The sequence below is a fragment of the Poecile atricapillus genome, chromosome 6 (genome assembly GCF_030490865.1).
Source record: "Poecile atricapillus isolate bPoeAtr1 chromosome 6, bPoeAtr1.hap1, whole genome shotgun sequence".
In the NCBI taxonomy this organism is placed as follows: domain Eukaryota; kingdom Metazoa; phylum Chordata; class Aves; order Passeriformes; family Paridae; genus Poecile; species Poecile atricapillus.
The window spans coordinates 20473543-20494283 of record NC_081254.1 but is presented as its reverse complement, the minus strand read 5'-3'; the positions used below and the strand labels follow the sequence as shown (position 1 = coordinate 20494283).

The window sequence follows — 20741 nt, the reverse complement described above, 5'->3', positions numbered from 1 at the left end:
TCATCTCTTCGAACTTAATTTAAATCAGTGAAGTCCCTGGGAACCTTTCCGTGAATTTTCCTGAAGCTGTAAATTGAGTACTGTTATCACAGGCTGCTGCTTAAAAAAAAGCCAGTCTTGTAGCATGGTGCTTCTTTCTTCTGAGCGAAGCTCTTGTGTAGCATAATTGGCAAGAGATGCAAGGTCGGAAGAAATCTGGGTTCCTTTCCCAGCTTTGCTGTTCACTCACTAATAAGCTGTATGGAGTAACTCCCTTTGTCTGTGTTTTCCATTTTATGTATCAGAACAGTATATTCTCCTTCCCAAAAATTTTGGTGGATGAGACATTGATCAGTGCAGTGGTCTTTGTCTTTCTTTGAGGAAAGGCACTGTGAGAAGGCAGGCTATGGTATTATCCTAGAATGGGGGTAGAAATAATGCTGTAAAAACTTTGTCAGAACCTTATGATGTTCTTCTCTTTGGTTTCCAGGCAAGGGAAAGGGCTGACAAAAACTACCAAGTCTGTGGCAGTCATGGAACAGGATAATTGACAATATATTTGATTGATCTGTTTCATCCATACTGTGGTGCTCCCTTAGCCCTTTGCATATTGCAAAGGCATGTTAGATCTGGTCTGATCTGTGGGTGCCACCTTTGAGAACAGAAATTTAAAGAAGCTGGAATGGCTGTTACTTGTGTCTTTTCTTTGCTAAAGAAGCAAAAGCCTGAGGGATTGTAAGTTGTGGTCCACGGTTCTGTCACTTTTCTGTGTGTGGTCTTGTCTTTGTCTCTGGCAGGATTTGTAGAAGCTGTTCCTCACTGTGAGTCTGGGGTTCACTTTCAGTTCAAGTGGCAGAAGGCTCTGTGGAAATTACCCTTTATGATGCCCGCAGGAAGATGCTTGTTTGCATGCATCAAATGCATCATATGTGGCAATATAAGTTTTTTTATGGTTAAAAGGCAAATAACACTCAAATAATATAACCTCTCGTCAACTGTGAGAAAGCAAATTTCTGTGCATGACACAGCATGTTACCACACGTGGATATGTACTTGCATTCTGGACATCAGGGTGCCAGTGCACTAGAGTTGTATTTTAGTATGTAGAGGTGTGTGTCTACTCCCTCCAGAACTTGTTCATTTTCTGCCTTATCCTTAGTGAACTCAGGAATCTCTGCAGGGTGCCGTGTTACAGACTCCACAGCGGTTATGTCACAAGAAACAGCAGCATTTCTAAGGCGGTGGAGCTGGTTTGATTTTGGTCATAAGATGTGCAGACTGGGAAGTTTTGGATCCATTAAGCACTATTGCACAAGAGTAGAGACACTGCCAAATTGGGCAAACATAATTGTACATCACTGCTCAGCTTATTAACTACATTGTTTGTCTGATTTTGTCTGCACAGGCTGCAGCAGTTTGGGAAGCAACATCTTGTGTGAACAAGGTCAGACTCAAATGACTTGTAGAGCAGAATTCTCTTCAGATTAGAAAGGCAATGGGGATCACTAGGTAGCCAAAATGAACACTTAAAAAATACAGCACTGCTCATAGCACAAAGTTGTTTTGTTAAGGTGCTGTTGTAAACATAAGCAATTTTGGTTTTGTCAGGGAAACCTGGAGCCTCAGCGTGGGCTGTTTACCTTTTCAGAAAGGAAGGTGGAATGCACACACCGGGGTGGAGAGGCTGTACGTGCACAGTAGCACGAGGAGCAGAATGCAGCATAAAGTCATACCTAGCCTGTGGGGCCTGACTCGCCTCCCACATGGAAAATCCCCCTGCTCAGAAACGTGGTTTCATTGAAACCATGATTTTTAACATGTAATGGTAAGCAGGGAATTTAAAAATCAAACATTTTATTTTGTAAAAGTATTTTGAAACAAAATGTAATTGTACTGGTTTAATTTGAAGTACTGTTTTCTTTTAATTTTTTCACTTGAAAGTTTTGAACGAGACTTTTTGACTCCTAATATAGTTTTCATTTTGTACAGCCACCCTCACCTCACACCCAAAAATCCAGAATTGCTTACAGCAAAATAGCTTTTTTGGATAAAATTGTTGGCACCTCATGCTGTTACACTGTGACTATGGATAGGAATTATTGTGGTGATTATTAATCTGGCCTAGCTCCAGTACTGCCCTAAGTTTTTATTCAATTCAAGCAATTTTTATTCAGATTGCTTTTTATTCTGCACCCAGCTGATCTCTGGTGTTCGAATGCAAACAGGATCGTAACAGAGACCTTGGATGGTGCAGAGGTCTCCGGGTATTTCAGCAGGACTGCAGCATTAAAAAAATTTAGATTCTGATCCCGACTGACTGGGAGGAGGGTTTGAAAATTTAGAGCAAAAAATCTTCAAAAGCCTAAAAACTCATTTGATCTGCCTTGACATGGTGGTATTTTAGCCTTCACTGCTACCTGTACTCTAGAGATGCACACAGCAGTTCAGTGGATTGCCCACAAGGCTTCAAGTGTTTTTCAAAGAGGCATCTGAATTTTTTATGAACATCTAAAGTGCTGCTAGTTTTCCAGCCAAACTAGAAGCTCTGAATTGGTGCTGATCTGTTACACACATTGCAAAATCCTTGGGTTTGGGATTGTTCATTGGAAAGCAGCATTTTCAAGGAGGTAAGAGTTATTTCTGCAAAATCCCATGATAAATAACAGTACAGTGCTTCTATTACTTGCAGGCAGCCATTGGCAATGATCAGTGCTGTTGGTTACTACAGAGGTTTCAGGCTTGAGTTTTCCTCCGTGCTGTCACTGTGGTGCTCCTAGGCTAAGCCTCTGGCCTTGGTGAGGACAAATCTGGGAGAGCTGATAAAATGCTGCAATAGGAGAGAGTTTTTTTTTTACCTGTCAGGTGTTTGTACTTTGAATATAAAAATACTCTCTGTGTAATACTGTACCTGAGATTCCTTGAAACAAAGCATGGATGATAAATTTTTAGAACACTTTTTTTCTTTCAGGTAGCATCTTTTACCTCCAGGTCGTTTCCTGCTGTTCACAGCTGCCAAAGTTTCTGTTCCAAAGTTTTCTCTTACATCCAGTGGAGCCAATGGCATTTTAATTCAGAACAATTGAAATACAATGCCAAATACCATCCTGATTTCCCTATTTGAAATAAATTGGGTTACAGAGCAAAATTCAAGAGGGAATTAGGTCTGTTAGGTCACATAGTTCTGGTTTAAACTTGTCACTTGGAAGTTGGTTGACCTGAACAATTGACCTTAAACTTCACATGAGTAACAGTTATCCTTGATGGAAAAATTTTTAGAAGTTTAAAAAAGAGGATTGAGATTTTCAGAAGAGACTGGACTTTAAGTGGTGTCTCCATTGCTGTCACCATTAAACCAGCATAGTGCTTAAGCTAAGGAATTATAAAGAGGTTACTGCTTTTAAGAATTTTAAGTTTCAGGTTTTTATTAGAGAATTCTTTTTGTGCTGGGATCTAGAGAGTAAAAAAGTACCTGTATATTTAAAGTAATAAGGAGGAAGGTAGGAATGGGCACTGCTTTATGGGTCTTTCTGACTTGCCTGGACCAGAGAAATCAGGAACACATTGCAAGAGTTTAGCCAACAGAATTCCCTTCCTTAAAAATTCAAGGAGAGTTTGAAATTAATGTTCAGCTGGACTTTCTTTGGGAACCATTTGCTTCTGGAATTTTTGCAACATCAGTTAGCAGCTACCACTCCTCCTTAAATGTGCTTTGGTATCTGTTTTTCCACAAAAGGTTTAGTTGTCTCCAAAAATAAGCAAATCTCCAGGGCAACAGCAGCATTGACAGGAACAAGAAGATGACACTTAGGATTGTGGCAGGACAATGGCCTCCTGAATCAGAGGTTTTCATTAGATGATTTAAGTAGCTTTGGGGGTTTAAGTAATTTCTTCAGCTGATGTGTCATCTTACATTTTCATGTAATGACAGAAATTTTGTGAAGAAGTATGTCCCAGGTCAGAATGACTGCAAATGGAAGTACATCATTAAAAAGGAGGTACCTGAATTGGACCCATTTCATTTAGCTCTTTTTTAAGAAAAAACTTTCCTCTGCTCAACTGAGCACTACTGTAATGTATTTATACTGTACTTGATGCCTTCAGGGAGGCACCCTGCTATCTAGAGCAGAGGCTAGTCAGTGTTAAAGGAATAAAGTAGGAATTTATTAACCTTCAAAGGATACACCCTGGGCAGTACAAGAGCCTGGCCAAGGCTCCACCCAAGATAGATGATGAATCACACGTTTTCACACCTTTATAAGTTTTGGTCCATTTCCATATTTGGGTTGATTGTCCATTTATAGCTTCAGGTTGTGAAGTCCCATCCTCCCAGATTGCTCTCCTCAATTTGCTGTTGTTTATACTTTTTGGGCCTGAAACTGCAGCAGAGCCCTTGGTTCTCAGGCTGGAAAATGATTGTTTTGGCTAACCTGTGAAGAGAACTTGTTAACACTTTATATGAAGTTCAGAGTTATATACTAATGCAGTACAGAATCTAGAAAATAAGAAAGTTAAAACTTAGGGCATCACGCTCAGTGTCCCCAAGTTCAAACAGGCCAAGGTACATCTGCTGGTACACCGATACTGATGCCAGTGGGCAGGCTTTTAATGCTGGCAGGTCTCACTAAATGAAGGTTCTATAGCAACCCTTAAAGTTTACAGGAGGATTTCCACTGAGAACTTAGTTCTGGACACTGCTTTTTTGGTAAGACACAACACACTGGATGACACCTCTTCTAAAGCAAAACCTCTTTGTGTTATCATCTGTTGTTCAGCATTTGGCTGTGGAAAGAGGACTTTGTAGTCCTAAAGGAAAGTCACGTCTGCTTTACAGCATTTACATTAATAACTCTGCTTCTTGTTTTTCCTGTCCCTCAGGGTACCCAGGAACTGGTTAAGCAGGTGAAGAATTTGCCCCAAGCTAACTACAACCTCCTCAAATACATATGCAAGTAAGTGAAATTAATTAACACTTGGAAAAGTCTCTAAGTTTTGTGAAGTTGTCTTATATGCAAATAATATAGTCTGAAAGTATGAATATTCAAAAACCACTTAAGTTTAAGTTACAACTTCTTTAAAAAAATATGGAGGTGAATGCAGCCTGCCTGAAGGAAGCTCTTGGTTTATCCAAGAGGAGCAGCCAAGCAAATTGCTGCCACCTGCAGCCTTGGCAGTAGGCATGAGTGATACTAATCCATTATATTGTTTTATTTCAGAAGCACCTACAGATCATTAAAGATAGACACTTATTCCAGATACTGCACACCTGTAAGATTTATGACACAAGTTGAGTAGCAGATGCAGTCAGAATAGCCAGTCTGGCATTTGCTCTGGTTTGGAAGTGGGGTCAGTAGTGGCTTCCTCTTTGATTACCAGGGACCCCACAGCCTTGTCTCCTTTCATCTCTGCTGATTTTCTCAGTTCTTGGACTGCCTCTTTATCTGGGGATTGGAAGGAGATGATTTTTAAAGCTACTTCCACCTCCAACCATTCTATGATTTTGTGACCTGTATTTTGTTAAAGCCAAGCCACAAAGCTCTTTCCACAGGCTGCTAGTTCTCAGACAAGGAGATGACTTATTGCTTCTGTTATATCTGTAAGTGAAAATTCACCAAAGTCAATCCATGTAATTTGAGAATTCCTATAAAAATGTAAAACTCTGTCCTTTAAGACCCAGTAGATGGCTGGGTCCCTGCTAGGTGGGTACTTCTGGCAGAAAACATCCTGTCTTCTCTGGTTCATATACTAGGAGGGATCTGGGGTTATACTGAATACCTAAGCTACTGCAGTTCCTCAAATCATTTCAGGTGTAAGGGTTGTATGAAAACAGAACAAAACTGAATGCTCATAGTCAGAGAAGTGACTTACTTATGAATTCCCTCCTCCTTTGATTCTTCTGGGGGGGCTTTTCAAGGTTTCTTGATGAAGTTCAGGCTCACTCCAGCATTAACAAGATGAGTGTCCAGAACCTGGCTACAGTATTTGGACCAAACATACTGCGGCCCAAAATGGAGGATCCGGTGACCATGATGGAAGGTAGGTGCTGTTCTGGTGCGATGGCAGAGCAGCTGTGGTTTGGAGCTGTAAGTGAAAGCCATACATTCCTTGGTAGCTGTATCAGTTGTCTGCACAGTCAGAACAAGTCAAGCCATCCCCTTAATCAGGGCCTGTGAGGGGTATTCCAGCTGGCATCTTATCCCTCTCACCACTGGACTGGGAGTGTCTCTCCTCTCCACCATATGGAGATGCCTCCATACCCCTGAAACTCTTTTTGAACCTACTGCTAAAATGAAAATTCCACTGTTTCTTCAGAAGGACTGTGCTTAAGTACCAAACTGTAATCATTTAGTACTGGTGCATTTCAGTGGTTATACAGCTCCCTGTAGACAACATCTGGACCATGAGGACTGGAGTTCTGGCTGTGCCACAGTGGCTATAACTAGAAGTGTCTTAGAAGTGTTGTCTTCTAAGAAGACTGCATGGATCAAAACTTCACAGAATTTAAAAAAAAAAAAAAAAAAAAGTTGATAATCAGTTAATTTTGGATGTAAAAAAATCTGAAGCTTTGAAATTATTTGCTTCCATATGAGTCAAGCAGGCTGACATTAGGGCTGGGATACAGCTCCTCTCCCAGGTTGCATTGGAACACTACTGTGGTGCTAGTTTTAGCAAGATTTTTGCATAAGTTTTGTAGGATTTTGGCAAGCCTGCAAAAAGGGTTGATGAATTAATTAGGCGCAGATGGAGATGTTGTGCCCAGGATGCCTGAACTTGGTTCTGATTCTGCTCCCTAGCTGTAGGGGACAGCTGACATGGTATTTTCTGTGATGCAAATCCTTCACAGAAGGCCAGTATTGTCATGCCTTAGCAGCAGAAATGCCTTTAGCTCTTCACAGGTGATGTGCAGATGTGTCCCCCACGATGGCAACTCACTGTAAGGCAACAGGACAACTTCAGAGCATGACATGACGTATTATAGTAGTTTAGGGACTTAAAGCCTACCACAGAGATGTGGGTCATAGTTCTAAGGGTAAATTTGATACCTTCCCCTGGAGGTGCGGAAGGTACAAAAACCGGGAGAAGGGAGTGCGGCAGCAGTGCTTGTTATTCAGTGTTGGAAGAGGGGACAGCTGAAGTCAGCCTGTGTGCGATGCTGGGACTTCCCCTAGTGGCCACCGGGCCAGCGCTGACACGGCTCTCAGCCTTGGCCAGCAGCGTGCTCTCTGCTCAGCTGGCACAAGGGACAAATTTGGGCTCAGATCACCTCAGGCATTTAATTGTGTAGCTCACCCGAGGGCAGAGGTGCCTGTACTGTGTGTAGGTGCACACATGCAGGTGCTGGGGTCTCTATGGAAACACTACAGTGATCTGACCGGAAATTCTGTATTGCCACAAATTTGAACTGAAAAACTGGAATTTTTCAGTTTCAGTTTTCAATTGGAAAATTGGTAGAAAAATTGGGATATGTGGGCTGGATTTTTAGACTTAATCATTATACTCATAACAGGATTGGCAATGTTTTATTTTAGTAGAGAATTTAGTTGAGGTTGGTTAGATAAAAGTAACAGAGAAGTGGAAAGACTCAATTTTTTTTTTTTTTTTTTTTTTTAAGCTTCAGGGTAATTTGGATCTCCTAAAAAAACTGATAATGAGACCTTAACAAAAAGCACTCTAATTGTGTCTCTCTTAAAATTTAAACCATGTGTTTCAAATAGAAGTATCCAAAGTTTGACAGCTAAATTGTTAGGAATGGCCTTATTTTCAAGACATTTAATTTTCTTCCTGCATTCACAGATATAAAATAGAAGTGGTAGGTGAGCTCAGTACATTTTGCTATTAGGTCAAAAACTCATCAATAAAATCAGGCTCTTGCTTTGAACCCTGAGTATGTTTGCCTTATTCTCTATTTCAGGCAACACTTAAAAATAGAATTGCTTATTCACTCTTCTAAAGGTTTTCCTCTGTAGGAAGTGCTTTGCATGAGGTTAGTTCATAATGGTTTGCTCCACTCCTGGAGAACAGTACCAGCACATTTCTGAGGATTTAAATAATTGCGAGCACTTTCTGCACTTCCTGTACACCCTCTGTTAGTGCAGATATAATAATATATATATATAATAATATATAATATAATGCAGATGTCATACTTCCTGCAAGTTTCTCTGTACACTGAGTGTAGCAGAAGGCCTGAGCTGAAATTTGTGATTTTTCAATAAGCAGTAGCTCTGGGCCTGTTCAGACCAAGGAACTGGGTGCAACCCAGTCATGGAAACAGGCTGGGGTGAGTCGCAGAGGTCTTCCATGTCTCCTCACCTGCTTGCCTTTGTTTTCCATCCACAGGCACCTCGCTGGTTCAGCACCTGATGACAGTGCTGATAAGCGAACAGGGGCGGATCTTTGCTGTTCCTCAGGGGGATGTGCCTGGGAGCCAGCTGGAAATCAGACCCGTGCGGCAGCGCAGCACTGTCGAGTGGATCTCCGAGGAGGACGGGGAGGACAGCAGGTCACAGAACAGCGCTGCCAGCCCCGCTGATTTGCCATCTGGCAATGCTGTGGCTCTAGAGGCCACTCCAGGACCTGCAGTGAAAATCACTCCTCCAGAGCACAGTGGCAAATCGACTCAGCCTGCCACAAGCCCCAGTAAAAGAGTGCAGACACTGCCTCCATGGAAATATTCCTTCCGCCAGCAGGGAGCACGCTCTGTGAGTCCAAAGCTGGGCAGCTCATCCTTAGATATCCCCAACCTCTCCTCCAGTGGGAACTGGTTGATGAACGGCCTGTACTCTCTCCGAGGCCACCGCCGGACAGCTTCTGGGGAACGAGTGAAAGACTCGTGTTCCTCCCAGAGACTCTCTACTTATGACAATGTCCCTTCATCCAGCCTGTCCCTCAGCACACACAGCATGGCCAGCACCACCTGGTCTACATCATCCTGTGAGATCTCCGTGATGGACTCGGTGAGCAGCTGCCCAGCCTGCCGGGCCAGTGACTCTTCTGCTTTAAGCTCCCTAAAAACCGAGTGGGTAACTCAGGGCTCGCTGTCTCAGAGCGAGGTAAAGACAGCAGATCTGGAGAACAGCACGGACAGGTTTGAAGCCTGCAGCAGCAGCAGCAGTGAACAGAGTGACCCGGCTGCAGCTTCTCGAGACTCTGTCCAATGCTCCAGGGCCTTACAGAGCTTGGTGGTGGAGCTAAAGACAGAACTGAGCAAACAGAGGACTGAGTATGAGACTAGTATCAAAAGGTAATGTCATCTGCAGGGGGCACAAGGAAGTTGTCTGTCAACATTCTCCCTGTCTGAACACGGGTGTGGGCTACCAAGGGTATCAGGTTCTCAGCCCTGAAATTTGGGGTTGGGTGACAGCAGATTTGGTTCTACTTTTTCCTTGCTACTCTCTGAATCCAACTTTTCTTTCTCTGATTTAAGAAAGCAACAAAGAAAACAAAGGGGGATTTCTATGACACAGGGGAATCAAATACTTCATATTCTGTGTTTTCACTGTAAATGAGAACTGCACAGGTAATGCCAAAATTATTTCTCTTAGTGTTCTCAGAGAAATAGCAAAGCAAACATCTTGTAGGGAGGAATTGGGACCCAAGATGGTCAGGCCTCAACAAGGATGATCTGTGCAGGTGCCGATACTTGTACCAGACCAGTCTGAAACAGAGGGCTTCTTGTTCTTTTCCCAACAGCAGCATTTTTGAGGAAACTGCTGTTGACTGTTTTCCACAGGTTTTTTTTTGGGGTGGTAGTATTGGGACTTCATCTTAGCTATAGTATTTTCAGCAGCCCTTTTGTGCTGAACTGCTTGAAAGCTCACTTTCGGTTTCTGATGTAGACAGTGGTCTTTGGCTGATGGGGTAGCCTAGCTTGGGGGAGCAGTGTGGACTGTGCCATGTGCCAGCTGGTGTTTCTTTGCACGACTGCTGGTGCTGTACTTTCCATCTGAGCTCAGAAAAAATCTTTTCAGTTTTCAGGAGAGTTGTGTGAAGGGCTGGGGCTGTAGGAAGTAGAAAGTATTAATAACAAGGGAGTCATTAATTTGCGTGAGTATATTAGGTTTTATGAGTGTATGGGATAATAGATTTTTAGGAAAGCATTCAGGGAAATAGGCACATGAAATATTGTTACTTAAAGGAATTAGATATATTTTAATATATAGCCATGTGCAAAATTGCACACCATATTATAATACAAGCTACTCTGCAGCACCAGTACTCTGCACTGAAAGGCTGTAGACCCATTTCTTAGAAAGAGTTGAGTTCTTGGGGTTTGGGGGTTTTTTGTGTTAAGGTGTTACTGTTATACTCCTTCAGTTATTAAAACTCAGATTGGAAATTGAGGTATGAAAATGCTGCCAGTCTCCCAAACATGGTACCAAAAGCACATAAGACTGATGGGATTGTATAGGCAGCTTTAGGCTGCGGGTTTTTTTGGCACTTTTTTCTTAAGGTAATTTCTCAGAAGTGTATCTGAACTGTGATTCTTCCCATGGGACAGTTGTTAAGGTAGGAATTCCTTTTGCTATCTTTCTGCTTTATGATTTCCTCTGGTGGTGGCTTGCCAGCCTGTGCTGCATTTCTGCCTCTTGCACTGTACTGCCTTGGTGTGTGGAGCTGGAAGGAGAATCAGGCTGTGCAGCAGTTTCAGCTCCCACCTAACATCCCTGAGTGGGAGAAAAGCCCCACCTTGTTGTGTTCCAGGTGTAAGAGCTTATGAAGCACCAGCAGTTGCTAGCATGGGATGTTGTGAAGGGTCTGTGAATGAGGGTGGAGGTTCATGGCTTACATAGTTTGTTTTTCTAGCTGCCCTACTGATGCAAAATGTGAGGGAGGTGAGGGTATGTGCCTTACATTAAATTGTGCAGAGCTGCCCTGGCAAGCCTTGTTGCAGGGATACAGATTAATAAACAGAAATACCAGGCTGCAAAACCTGGAAATGTGTAGCTGCACATTCTTGCCTGCTGCCTGGGGGAAGACATGGTTTTCCACCTCTTATCAGTAAAACTGTTCCAATGGAGCCTTAAGCTGCTGACATCAGGGGCATCCAGGAAGACCTGTTCTTCATTCCAGTTGTTGACTGCTTCAGCTCCCATACCTGCTTTTCCCCTGCAGCTGGATGGGACAGAGAGCACTGTGGCTTGAGGGGAGGACTCCAAATTGGCCAGGTCTCACAGGGCAAAGTAGCTGAGAGGAGAATGCCTAATGAACTAAAGTTTCATAAAACCAGGCAAGATGCAATCGCTGCCTTTTTGTATTAAACAGGATGACTCCAGCTGTTCAGGATTACAGCCTGAAGGACTGTGCTGTCAAGTCTAAGAATTTCAAGCCAAGTTTTTCAGCTCTCAAAAATTTTGCAATGTTTTTACTACATCTGCAGCAATTTATGGGTGCAAAAGTATGTTACTTTATAGACTGCATGAAAGTCTGCTACTACAGAAAGACAGGAGCTAACTAGCAAAGGGAGGCTGCTTAGCCTAAAAGATTTAAGCTGCTGCACCAGCTTTGATTTATTGAAGATAATTTAGTCCCCCAAAACTGCACATGTGCTTGTGTGGTTTGCAGAACTGTGTGTATCTAGCAGGACATATTTTAATGAAAGAATATGAGTTTTTTTGTTGGCACGTACATAAGTGAAGGGAAAGCAGTGAGTACCTGCCTGGGGCAGAGGTAAGGAACACTTGCTGATGGAAAAGCTGTTATTTCTCATCAACTGCCCATTTTCTCTCTCTTAGTCAGAGGGAGGCAAGTTTTATGGCCTTCCTGTAACCACTCTGTTCCAGAGCATTTCTCCCTCAAGGTAAATATAATTATCCTACATTCTCTGTTGAGTTTCAGTAGTTCATGTTTACCACATGGGACTCTTAAGAAAGTGTAAGTATTTGGAGAGGACTGTTAATGAATGTAGAAATGCTGTAAGTACCGTGACCCTGTGTAATTCAGTCCAGGCTGCTGTAGTTGACCCCTGAACTTAGTGGTAGAAAATGTAATTGGCAGCTCAGAGCTCTTATGTGTGTGTGTGTGTGTAAGCATCCCAGCTTGAGCAGTGTCATATTCCAGCTGACTGCTGGCTGGGGATAAAGGTCTGCCTTCATCCACAGGATGCTTTTTGCTGGACTTGGTGGAGGTCAGTGCACCTGTGATTTTGATTCATTGTGAAAACTGTGACTATAATCAAACTACCATCTTTACCTGTATTTAAAGGAACAGAAAGGAAAAGTTTAAGGTGAAGCATTGCACTGCCTCTTGGTCATAAAGTGGAATTCAGACCCTTCTGGGACTGCCCAAGACCCCCTTTTTTTCCATTTTTGTTTTTTTATGAAGGCAGCAGCGTGACCTTCTTGATAATCAGTTACCCTCACTAAACCCCTTCACAGTTACACTGCGATGCTACGCCCCAGCTTCAAAGTTGAGTATTGGACTGATCAAGGAGAGGTGGTGGTGATTTTGTATTGGAAATTGTTAGGGTTGTATTTATTTTATTTAGAGGAAGAGAATTTTTCATTGTAAAAGCCTAATTTTTAAATTTACATTCTAGTAATCAGTAATTTCTATCTGAAAATATTCCTTTCTTAGTCTTAACACCACTACTTTGGTCTTGTGATTGGGAAACAAAGGGGGAGAACAGCAAGTGCTGTGCCTTCTGTGCTTCTTTGAAACCATGAACCTTGTTCTTGGACCTCCTGAGTGAAAAGCTCTGAATTTTGCTTCAGTGCTTTGTGCACAGATACACTTAAGAACTGTTCTTCTGATTCTTCCTCATGTGAAAATTTGGCTTCATAAAATCCCTTTGAATATGTTAAATTTAAGTTGTTCCTCTAGAGTTTTTATAGTTAGCAGCTATATTTATCCAGCCACTTTAAAAAGCCTTTTTTTTCCTCTCTCTGTTGGTTTTAAGAATTGAAGAAACAAGTGCAGACCTGAGGAACCAAGTGGTTAGGTTAGAAGAAGAACTGGACCAAGAACGAAAGAAATACACAATGCTGGAGATAAAGCTGAGGAATTCTGAACGCGCTCGGGAAGATGCCGAGAAGAGAAATTACCTCCTGCAGAAGGAAATGGAAGAATTTTTTTCAACATTAGGATGTTTAACTGTTGGGAGTCAAAGTGCTAAAGTCCCCAAGTAGAACAAGTATAGAAAATCCTGTTCCTGACAAAATGAGTGAAAATGCGTATTTTGTTCTGGTATACTCATGTATCATGAGTAATGCTATAGTGATTGTGCTCTCAGTGACACTTGCCCTGTTGTCTTTACATGTGCTATAGTATTTGGGCCAGTTGGGAAAGACTGTGGACTATAAAGCTTGAAAATTTAGTGTCAGATTGCCGAGAAAGAGTGGGTCCCCTCTGTATCCACAGAACTTAAGATACTCTTCTCCAGAGTGCCCCGCTGCCATCTTTGGACTCAACTGCACCATCCTTTTGCTGGCTCAAGAACAGTGGAAGGTCCTGCAGGGTGGGTGCATGGCCAGAACCAATAGACAAGCTGAGCCTGGAGCTGAGGGATTCCCACACTTGTGCTTGGGAAGGCGGCAGTTCCAGTCTGTCACCACAGCTGGGAGGTTTGCCAGACAGATTTAATGAGGTGGTTTTTGCCCCACTCCCTCCATAAAGTTTGTTCAAATTTCTCAGTCAGAGTGGTATTATTTTATGAAGATATTATGAAAACAAGGTCTGCAAACACACTGAGGATATCAAGATCTTGAAAATTTCACTAAAATTGTCCCTTACCCACGAAATGGTTTCAGTGTTTCACAAAAATGCAGCTTTAAATTAAACTTGATTTATAATCAGATTGATTACACAAACTCTGTGGAACTTTAAATATGCACATTTTGCCCTAGGTATCTGAGGGTTTTCTGAGCCAAAAATAGAGCAGTATTAGCTGCAAGAAAAAAATAAATCTGAGTCAATAGATGTATTAAGGTAGAAGATGGAAGACTCTTATCATCAAAACACATCCAAACTTTAATAGCAAAACTTACGGTAAGAGGAATTAGTGCAATTGGGGTGGGGGATGTCAGGGTGGTAACGGGGGGAGGGTGGGGATCTATCCTTAACCTTTCCTGGACAATGTACACTTACCTGCCTTGTAACATTTCTCATGATACCAGCTGATATTTTTGTTGTTAGTTCTTACAGGGAGATGAGGGGACAGGAAGAATACTGCAAACAACCCATCATCCCAAGTTCCTTACTTCTGCTAAGGAAAAATCATTAGAATGAAGCTATAAGTTCTGGTTATTTGCTGACAGGGCTGACTTCCATTCAAAGTGATTTCAAGAAGTTCTGCATAGCATTTGTAACACCCTGAGCCATGCAGAGCCTGCACACACAAAATTGTTTCACCATATTCAGTTTGAATTCCACATGTGAGCCCAGCACTGTTCACTCTGTCTTGGCACTCCATCTTTGACATCCTGAGGTAGCTTGGGAGTCTCTAAGGATAAAAGAAGTGCCACAACAACCTGAACTGGCTAAAGGGAAAGAACAGACTGTAACGAAGAAGACTGCTTTATTTTAAGTATTTTGAAAAACGCCCTGCATCTCATTTCTTACTCTAGAGAAGACTATGACTCACTCTCTGGAAATAACCTTAGAATGGGTTTTTTACATACCAGGAAATAGTCAATACTGAAAGATATATGTTCTCCTCATCATCTCACAGATATCCAGCTATTTCAATATTTAAAACATCTGGGTGTTAACTTGTTTCTACTGCACTGTAACACTTCTCCTTCCTATAGAAATGTAAAAAATGTAAACCATTTAAAGCAAACAAAAAGCAAAATTTTGACCTAATCTTTCCTGGATAAGGAAGGAAGCAAGCAAGGTGGTACAGTAAGCCACGTGGAAAGGTTCATTCAGTTATTTCAAAACCTTTTTCCTACTTCCCAGGCTCTCCAGCTGCCCTGGATTCTTTACTGCCTCTGGCATGAGGCAGGTACCTGCATGTTCAACAGCAGCTGCCTGCTACCTGCAGGTATGAGCATCATCCCCATCTTTTTTTTCCACCTCTGCCTTGGATTCATTACCAATGGTCACATGTGACCCTTTAAGGAATAAGATGGCCATTTAAAACAGCAGCATCAGATGCATAATGTGAGAGAGAAGCAGTAACAGTGACTGAGCTGGAAGAGCACAGTCTGGCAGGTAGCTGGAGGTACCAGGTCAGTCATCACAAAATAAACATTAACTTGGAGAGTAGTCTGAACCAGGTTGTAAGTAGAAGACCAGGACTGATAAAAAGAAACATTCAATCCAAGTACTAGTAGCAAGCAGGGTATTTTAATCCCTTCTTTTATTTCTACCCAAAACACAGAAGCCTTTCTGTATCCATCCTGCCAGCCCACACCTCCCTTACACCATTTATATTGCATTATTTCCTGTATGTATCGAGTGCAGACTGCTCCCTTTAGTTCACACTACAAACTCAAGCCCTGCTGACTGGAAGACTAGACACCAAATACACCAGAAACAAGCTTAACTCTCTTAAGTATTTAACCTTAGGTAACTGCTAACAAACCCACCTATCCCAAACTTGCAGATCCAGGATAGGATCATGAGCTCTATAGCACTACATGATCTGGTATCCAAGATAAAATTAATTCTTTTTGATATACAAAGAAACTCCATCCACTCAAAATGAGGCATGAAACAAACCAGTTCCAGACTGGCTCTTGTGCTCCAGCAACATCTATGGGTCTTGTTCATCAGGAATAAATTTTGGCTGCTTTTGAAGATGAGCCACTGCAGTATATAAACCTGGCAAGAAGCTGCAGACAATGCAGTTCACCCTAAAATGCACCACAGTGGATTTAGTTTAACTTCAAGTGCAGCAACAGGACCATAACGCTAAATTCCTGATATGGGCAATTATGCAAGAAATGAGATCCACTTGTACAAAGCTTCAAAGAAGACTATGCCCTTATGAGGAAGATGATACACCCTTTCCTGCCTTTAATTCCTGTTTCCATACTCTTCCCCACCAATACATTTCCCCACAGCAAGCACTGGAGACTACTCCTTATTTTGCAGACGTCCCACTCATTACAGTCCCTCATTTAAATGTCTGCTTTCTTAGCAAGTGTTTACACAATGCAGGTTTGGTTATTATTAATGAAATGTTCCTGGACAGAAGGTTCCTGGAATAGATAAATTTTTACCACAGTTTCACCTGTGCCATCTTCCCAGCCTGGAATATCTCTTCCTGTATTATACGGGCAAAAAAAAAACAGTAAGAACTTTTCAGTGAAGAAAGAAAAACAACACAAGCATATGCTTTAAAAAAAAGCAAAACAGCAACACTTCAGAATAACAAAGAAAACTTTGGTAGGCCGTGGCATTTCTAACACAAAACCAAAAATGAACAGGGATAGCTTAATGACTCATCTATGTTCACAAGCAAGTTCTACTGAAGTCAGCAGCATTATGGAGTGTTTCAGCCCCGAGCCACCAGACAAACCCTGGGCAGAGCTATGACTTTCTCTGGCCTTGCTCTGCAATAACATAGCACTGGAAACTGGCTGCACTTTATGCTGACATATGCAAATTAAGAAGAGCATTTCTGAGTGCCACCACTCCTAGAAGAGCATCCCACAAACTGCTGGCACAGGTAAAAAAACTACAGATAAAAGTGACTACACTGTGGTCACAGTTGCTTTCCCTTGAAACTGGACACAAAGGCACCACCAACACAGCTCAAGGGCAGCTCCAGTCGTTAAAGGAAGCACTGAAATCCTGCTGGAAGTGAAGGCAATCAAATACATTATGCTGGGACTTACCTGTGGGAGAAGTGCCAGTGCCGTGAGTGGTCCAGGCATCCAAGTCAGCTTTCCAGAAGTCAGATCCTTCAGGCTTCTCCAATATGCATAGTGTTGAGACTCATACAGTAGGCAGCCCATGGCTTACCTGTCAGCAGCACAGGCTCTCAGCAACTCTAGTTCCAGGAATTCCTGGAATGTAGTTCCAGCTGGAGCTGGCAGCAAGGAAGCAAGAATAGATTCCCACTTGAAGCAAAGACCCTGAACCTGTGGCTGTTAACAGTCTGTGGCACATCCAAAGTCCATGGGGATGGAGAAATGGAAAAAAAGTCACTTTGCCCACAAGAGAGCTCACACACAAGACAGAACACTACCATTAGAAAACAGAAGGATTCTCAGGAAGGAGTCTCACTAATAAGATTTCAAGTGCAGCCCTATTACGCAATCCATAGGAAATCCATCGCAGCCTGGCAATGAAGAAACACTAAATGCATGGTGGTCAAACTTTTTTTTTTTTCTTTTTTATTTAAAATATCATTATAACCAACTGACATACTAGATAACAATGTATACATTCCAGTGGTGCACATGTAATGACCTATGGCATGAATGAGTTAAAAAAACCCCACAATGTTCTTAGTAATGCCCACCAACAGCTTATTTGGAGGGAATAAAGGAAAAGCAGGAAAAGGTATCAAATGTGGGGAAGAAAAAGAATTCGTTTTCCCCAGTATTTTTAATGGTGCATCTTCCCCTTCATATTTCTTGGGACATAATAAAATTAAGAATATACTTCAAAAAGGGCAGAAGGAATGATCACAATAATTGGGGTGGGATTTTTTTTCTCAACTTTAGTAATAAAAGTTAAAGAACTCTCAAAAATAGACTAGATATTGGGCCTACAAAAGTAATTCATCTGTATGCAAAGCTTACCAAGAATTATTCCTTTTGTAAAATGTAAAGGATGAGCTGACATTACTAGTAAGCTATTTTTACCCTACAAAACCAGACTACAATAATAAAATCACCAATTTACAGCTAACACAATAATCTAGATGTACATTACTGTACACAAGCTCTATATTACACATGAACGTCTTACGTGAAATAGATAAGAAACATACTGATATTGTCTCAACATTGGCCAATACGTTTGTTTTTCTAAAGGAGGTGTATTTTCTATTCACATTCAGTGTAGTTCCAATAGCAAGGGTTAGCTTTGCTTACTTAAGAAACGTAGAAAGTTTGTGTGAGGTAGTTCAAGAAAACCTAGCTTAAATTTTGAACTGCAAAAGAGAAACACAACGTGATCTGAGTAACACATTTCTCTAATGTAGACATACAAAGAGAAGGGAGTGAGAGAGACCACTTAAAATACCACTTTTATCCAGTGCCCTTAACTAGGAATAAATTAAATTAATTGAAAATTTGGATAGGCAGTACAGTCTTATCACACTGCCTCAATAAAAATCTCTTTCTAATCCTACTGAAAAATACAGACAGGCTCTTCTTCAACTGCACCAAACCACTGACAGGAAAATGACAGGAAAATAAAATGTAACAGCATGGACAAGCTGCTGCCAACAGCAAATAGATCTAGAAACTGTAATTCCCTCCCTTTAGCAACTTGAAAGAGTAAGACCAAGTACAAGCTGAACCTTCTCCCTCCCTTTTGCCCATGAACTTTATCAAGAAACATTTGCTGTCCTACACTTCGGATTACTGGCCGAGGAGGACCATCCTCCTGTAGGAGGTTTTTGACATTTTTTCTTCATGCACTGCTGAGCTGAATCAATCTGTCCATCCGTCCGTCCATCCTCCTCCACAGAGCCCCGGCCCAGATGCTCAGTGCTGGCCCAACCACAGGCAGCAGGGCCCTCCTGGCACAGCACAGGACACCCCCACCACACCACAGGTGCTGCTGCATCTCACACAGTACAAGTTCTTCAAAGCTAAAAGCCCAGGCTTGGGCAGGGCAGAGCGCCACGTCTGCTCAGCTGAGCAGTGACCCAGAGCTGAGCATGTTCCACCAGGGAGCTGTGCTTGGGCAGAACAGCTGCTCACACACACAAACACATCAGCTCTGACCCACTGTCTTGCACCAACAAAAGATTTCCCAGCACAGCGTCCCAGTACACCCTAAGGTTACTAATTCCATCCCCCCATCTCTATTTCAAATTCTTGAACAACCTACTTCTACAAAAGGAAACAGCTGCTTTACCCTTGCTGCATGATGCCACTGCTCTGTCCAGAGAAGGCAGAAATCAATCTTGTTATTGCTGCCCAACTTTGAACCTCACCTGAGGTAAGAGATCAGACAGCTCATGGTAATTCAATCCATATCAATTCTCAGTGGATTGGAATGGCCTTAGAAAGTTGCATGCACTTCAGTGAAGCCTGTTGTCTTGAGAAGATTCCAAATCAAAGTCTAAAATAAAACTTAAGAATACTTTAATATTGTACAGCATATAAGGTGGCATATAATCTAATAACAGACAAGGACAGCTGAATTCCAGTTAACCATTTGTTTGCTATCTGTAGCAGTGTACACCCACATGAAAAAAAAATATATTTCAACAAATAAAAAGGGAAGACTAGGATGCTGTTGTGATAATTTGATTACTGAATATGATTTTGTCTTTGAAAATTGCCATCATTTTAATTTGCCTAAAATGCAAGCAACTGAAAAAAAGAAAAAGAAAAAGAAAAAGCAACACTCCTGTGAAGATGGTGCCAAAAGTGAACTCTTGGTTTCCACAGGCAAAGCTCTGACGCTACTGAAGTGATCCCTTTAAGCACAGCTTGCTCACACTGCAACAGGCTGCAGTGGGCAGCTCCACACATTCACTAACCTTGCCTTGAAAGAAGAAAAGCTCAATTTCTCTTAGCGCTTATGAGCTCAGTTCAGTTACTCTATATTTAGGACACCGGAAAGTGATAGCAAAAAATATTTCTAAGTTTCAAAACATTTCAATCATCACTGCAATCCAGTGGAGTCTAAAATAAATTTAAATAGGAACTATATTTACCAATTTGTTTTTAACAGCACTGAGAGGCATCAGAAGTTACTTTTGTCAGTCTTAATTTCATTACACTGTGCTGACCACACTATCACTTGACCCTATAATACAATGGAGTACTGTTGTTTGACCAAAAATTTTGGCTTAATTCACAGCTTAAACTTTGATAAAAAAATTACAAAATAGACTGTTCTGTTGGTCTCTGTTCAACATTTTCTACATTCCAGTGCTAGATGAATCCAAACTTGTCCTGCCTATTCTGAGGTAATATACAATTTGGCAGGATCCTGCAAAAATAATTGCCTTAACAAATGTGGCTTAGGAAGGCAATATTGAAATATTAGATACAAAGTGAGGAAAGCAAAATTACACGCACACAGCACTTACCAGCAGTCTAGCCAGGCCACAAAAACAACTGTGCAGTTTATCAATTTAGTTATCTTTGAGACATTACCATTACTTGCAACCCTGCATGTTTTTTAAAAAGACATATTAGATATTGACATTACTATCACTTCTGTTTTTCTGAAACTTACTGCAAAGACAAATTTTCCTCTTTCAGTTAAAACTTCAAAAAGATGCTTATTTAACCCAACAAGCAGAAGGAACCACACTGAAGACCACCAGTCACTCCTGGATGACCTCTGTAGGCAGTTACATTGGTTGCTTATGCTCAGCGCCTGGCAAGACTTCTGTATCTTTTATGCCCATTTGTGTGAGCTTTACTAATTCAAATTCCTCTTCACATTCTAATTCACTACACAAAATATGCATCTACACAAGGCAATCAATTATACAGCCTAGCTTCACTAAAAATCTGCATTTCCCAAAGAAATAAATTCTGAATGATTGTTTAACTCATACATAAACTTAAGTCAGTTATACATAAATCATTCTGTAAATATAAAATGTAAACAGTTAAAATACTTCTGTAAGGAGCAGCACCATCTTACATGACTATTTAGTAACTGATCTATATATC

At 41.5% G+C, this 20741-nt stretch overlaps 1 protein-coding gene across 1 annotated transcript in view; it reads left to right on the top strand.

Moving 5' to 3' along the window:
• The window catches only part of ARHGAP22 (Rho GTPase activating protein 22), a 112354-nt gene extending 98651 nt beyond the window's left edge, over positions 1-13703 (top strand). Inside the window, exons 6-9 of the mRNA XM_058841382.1 lie at positions 4855-4928; positions 5891-6012; positions 8317-9220; positions 12875-13703. Coding sequence (XP_058697365.1) covers positions 4855-4928; positions 5891-6012; positions 8317-9220; positions 12875-13103 — 1329 coding nt within the window. The 3' untranslated portion in view covers positions 13104-13703. The remainder of the gene's footprint in view (positions 1-4854; positions 4929-5890; positions 6013-8316; positions 9221-12874) is intronic.
• The last annotated feature ends 7038 nt before the right edge of the window (positions 13704-20741 follow it).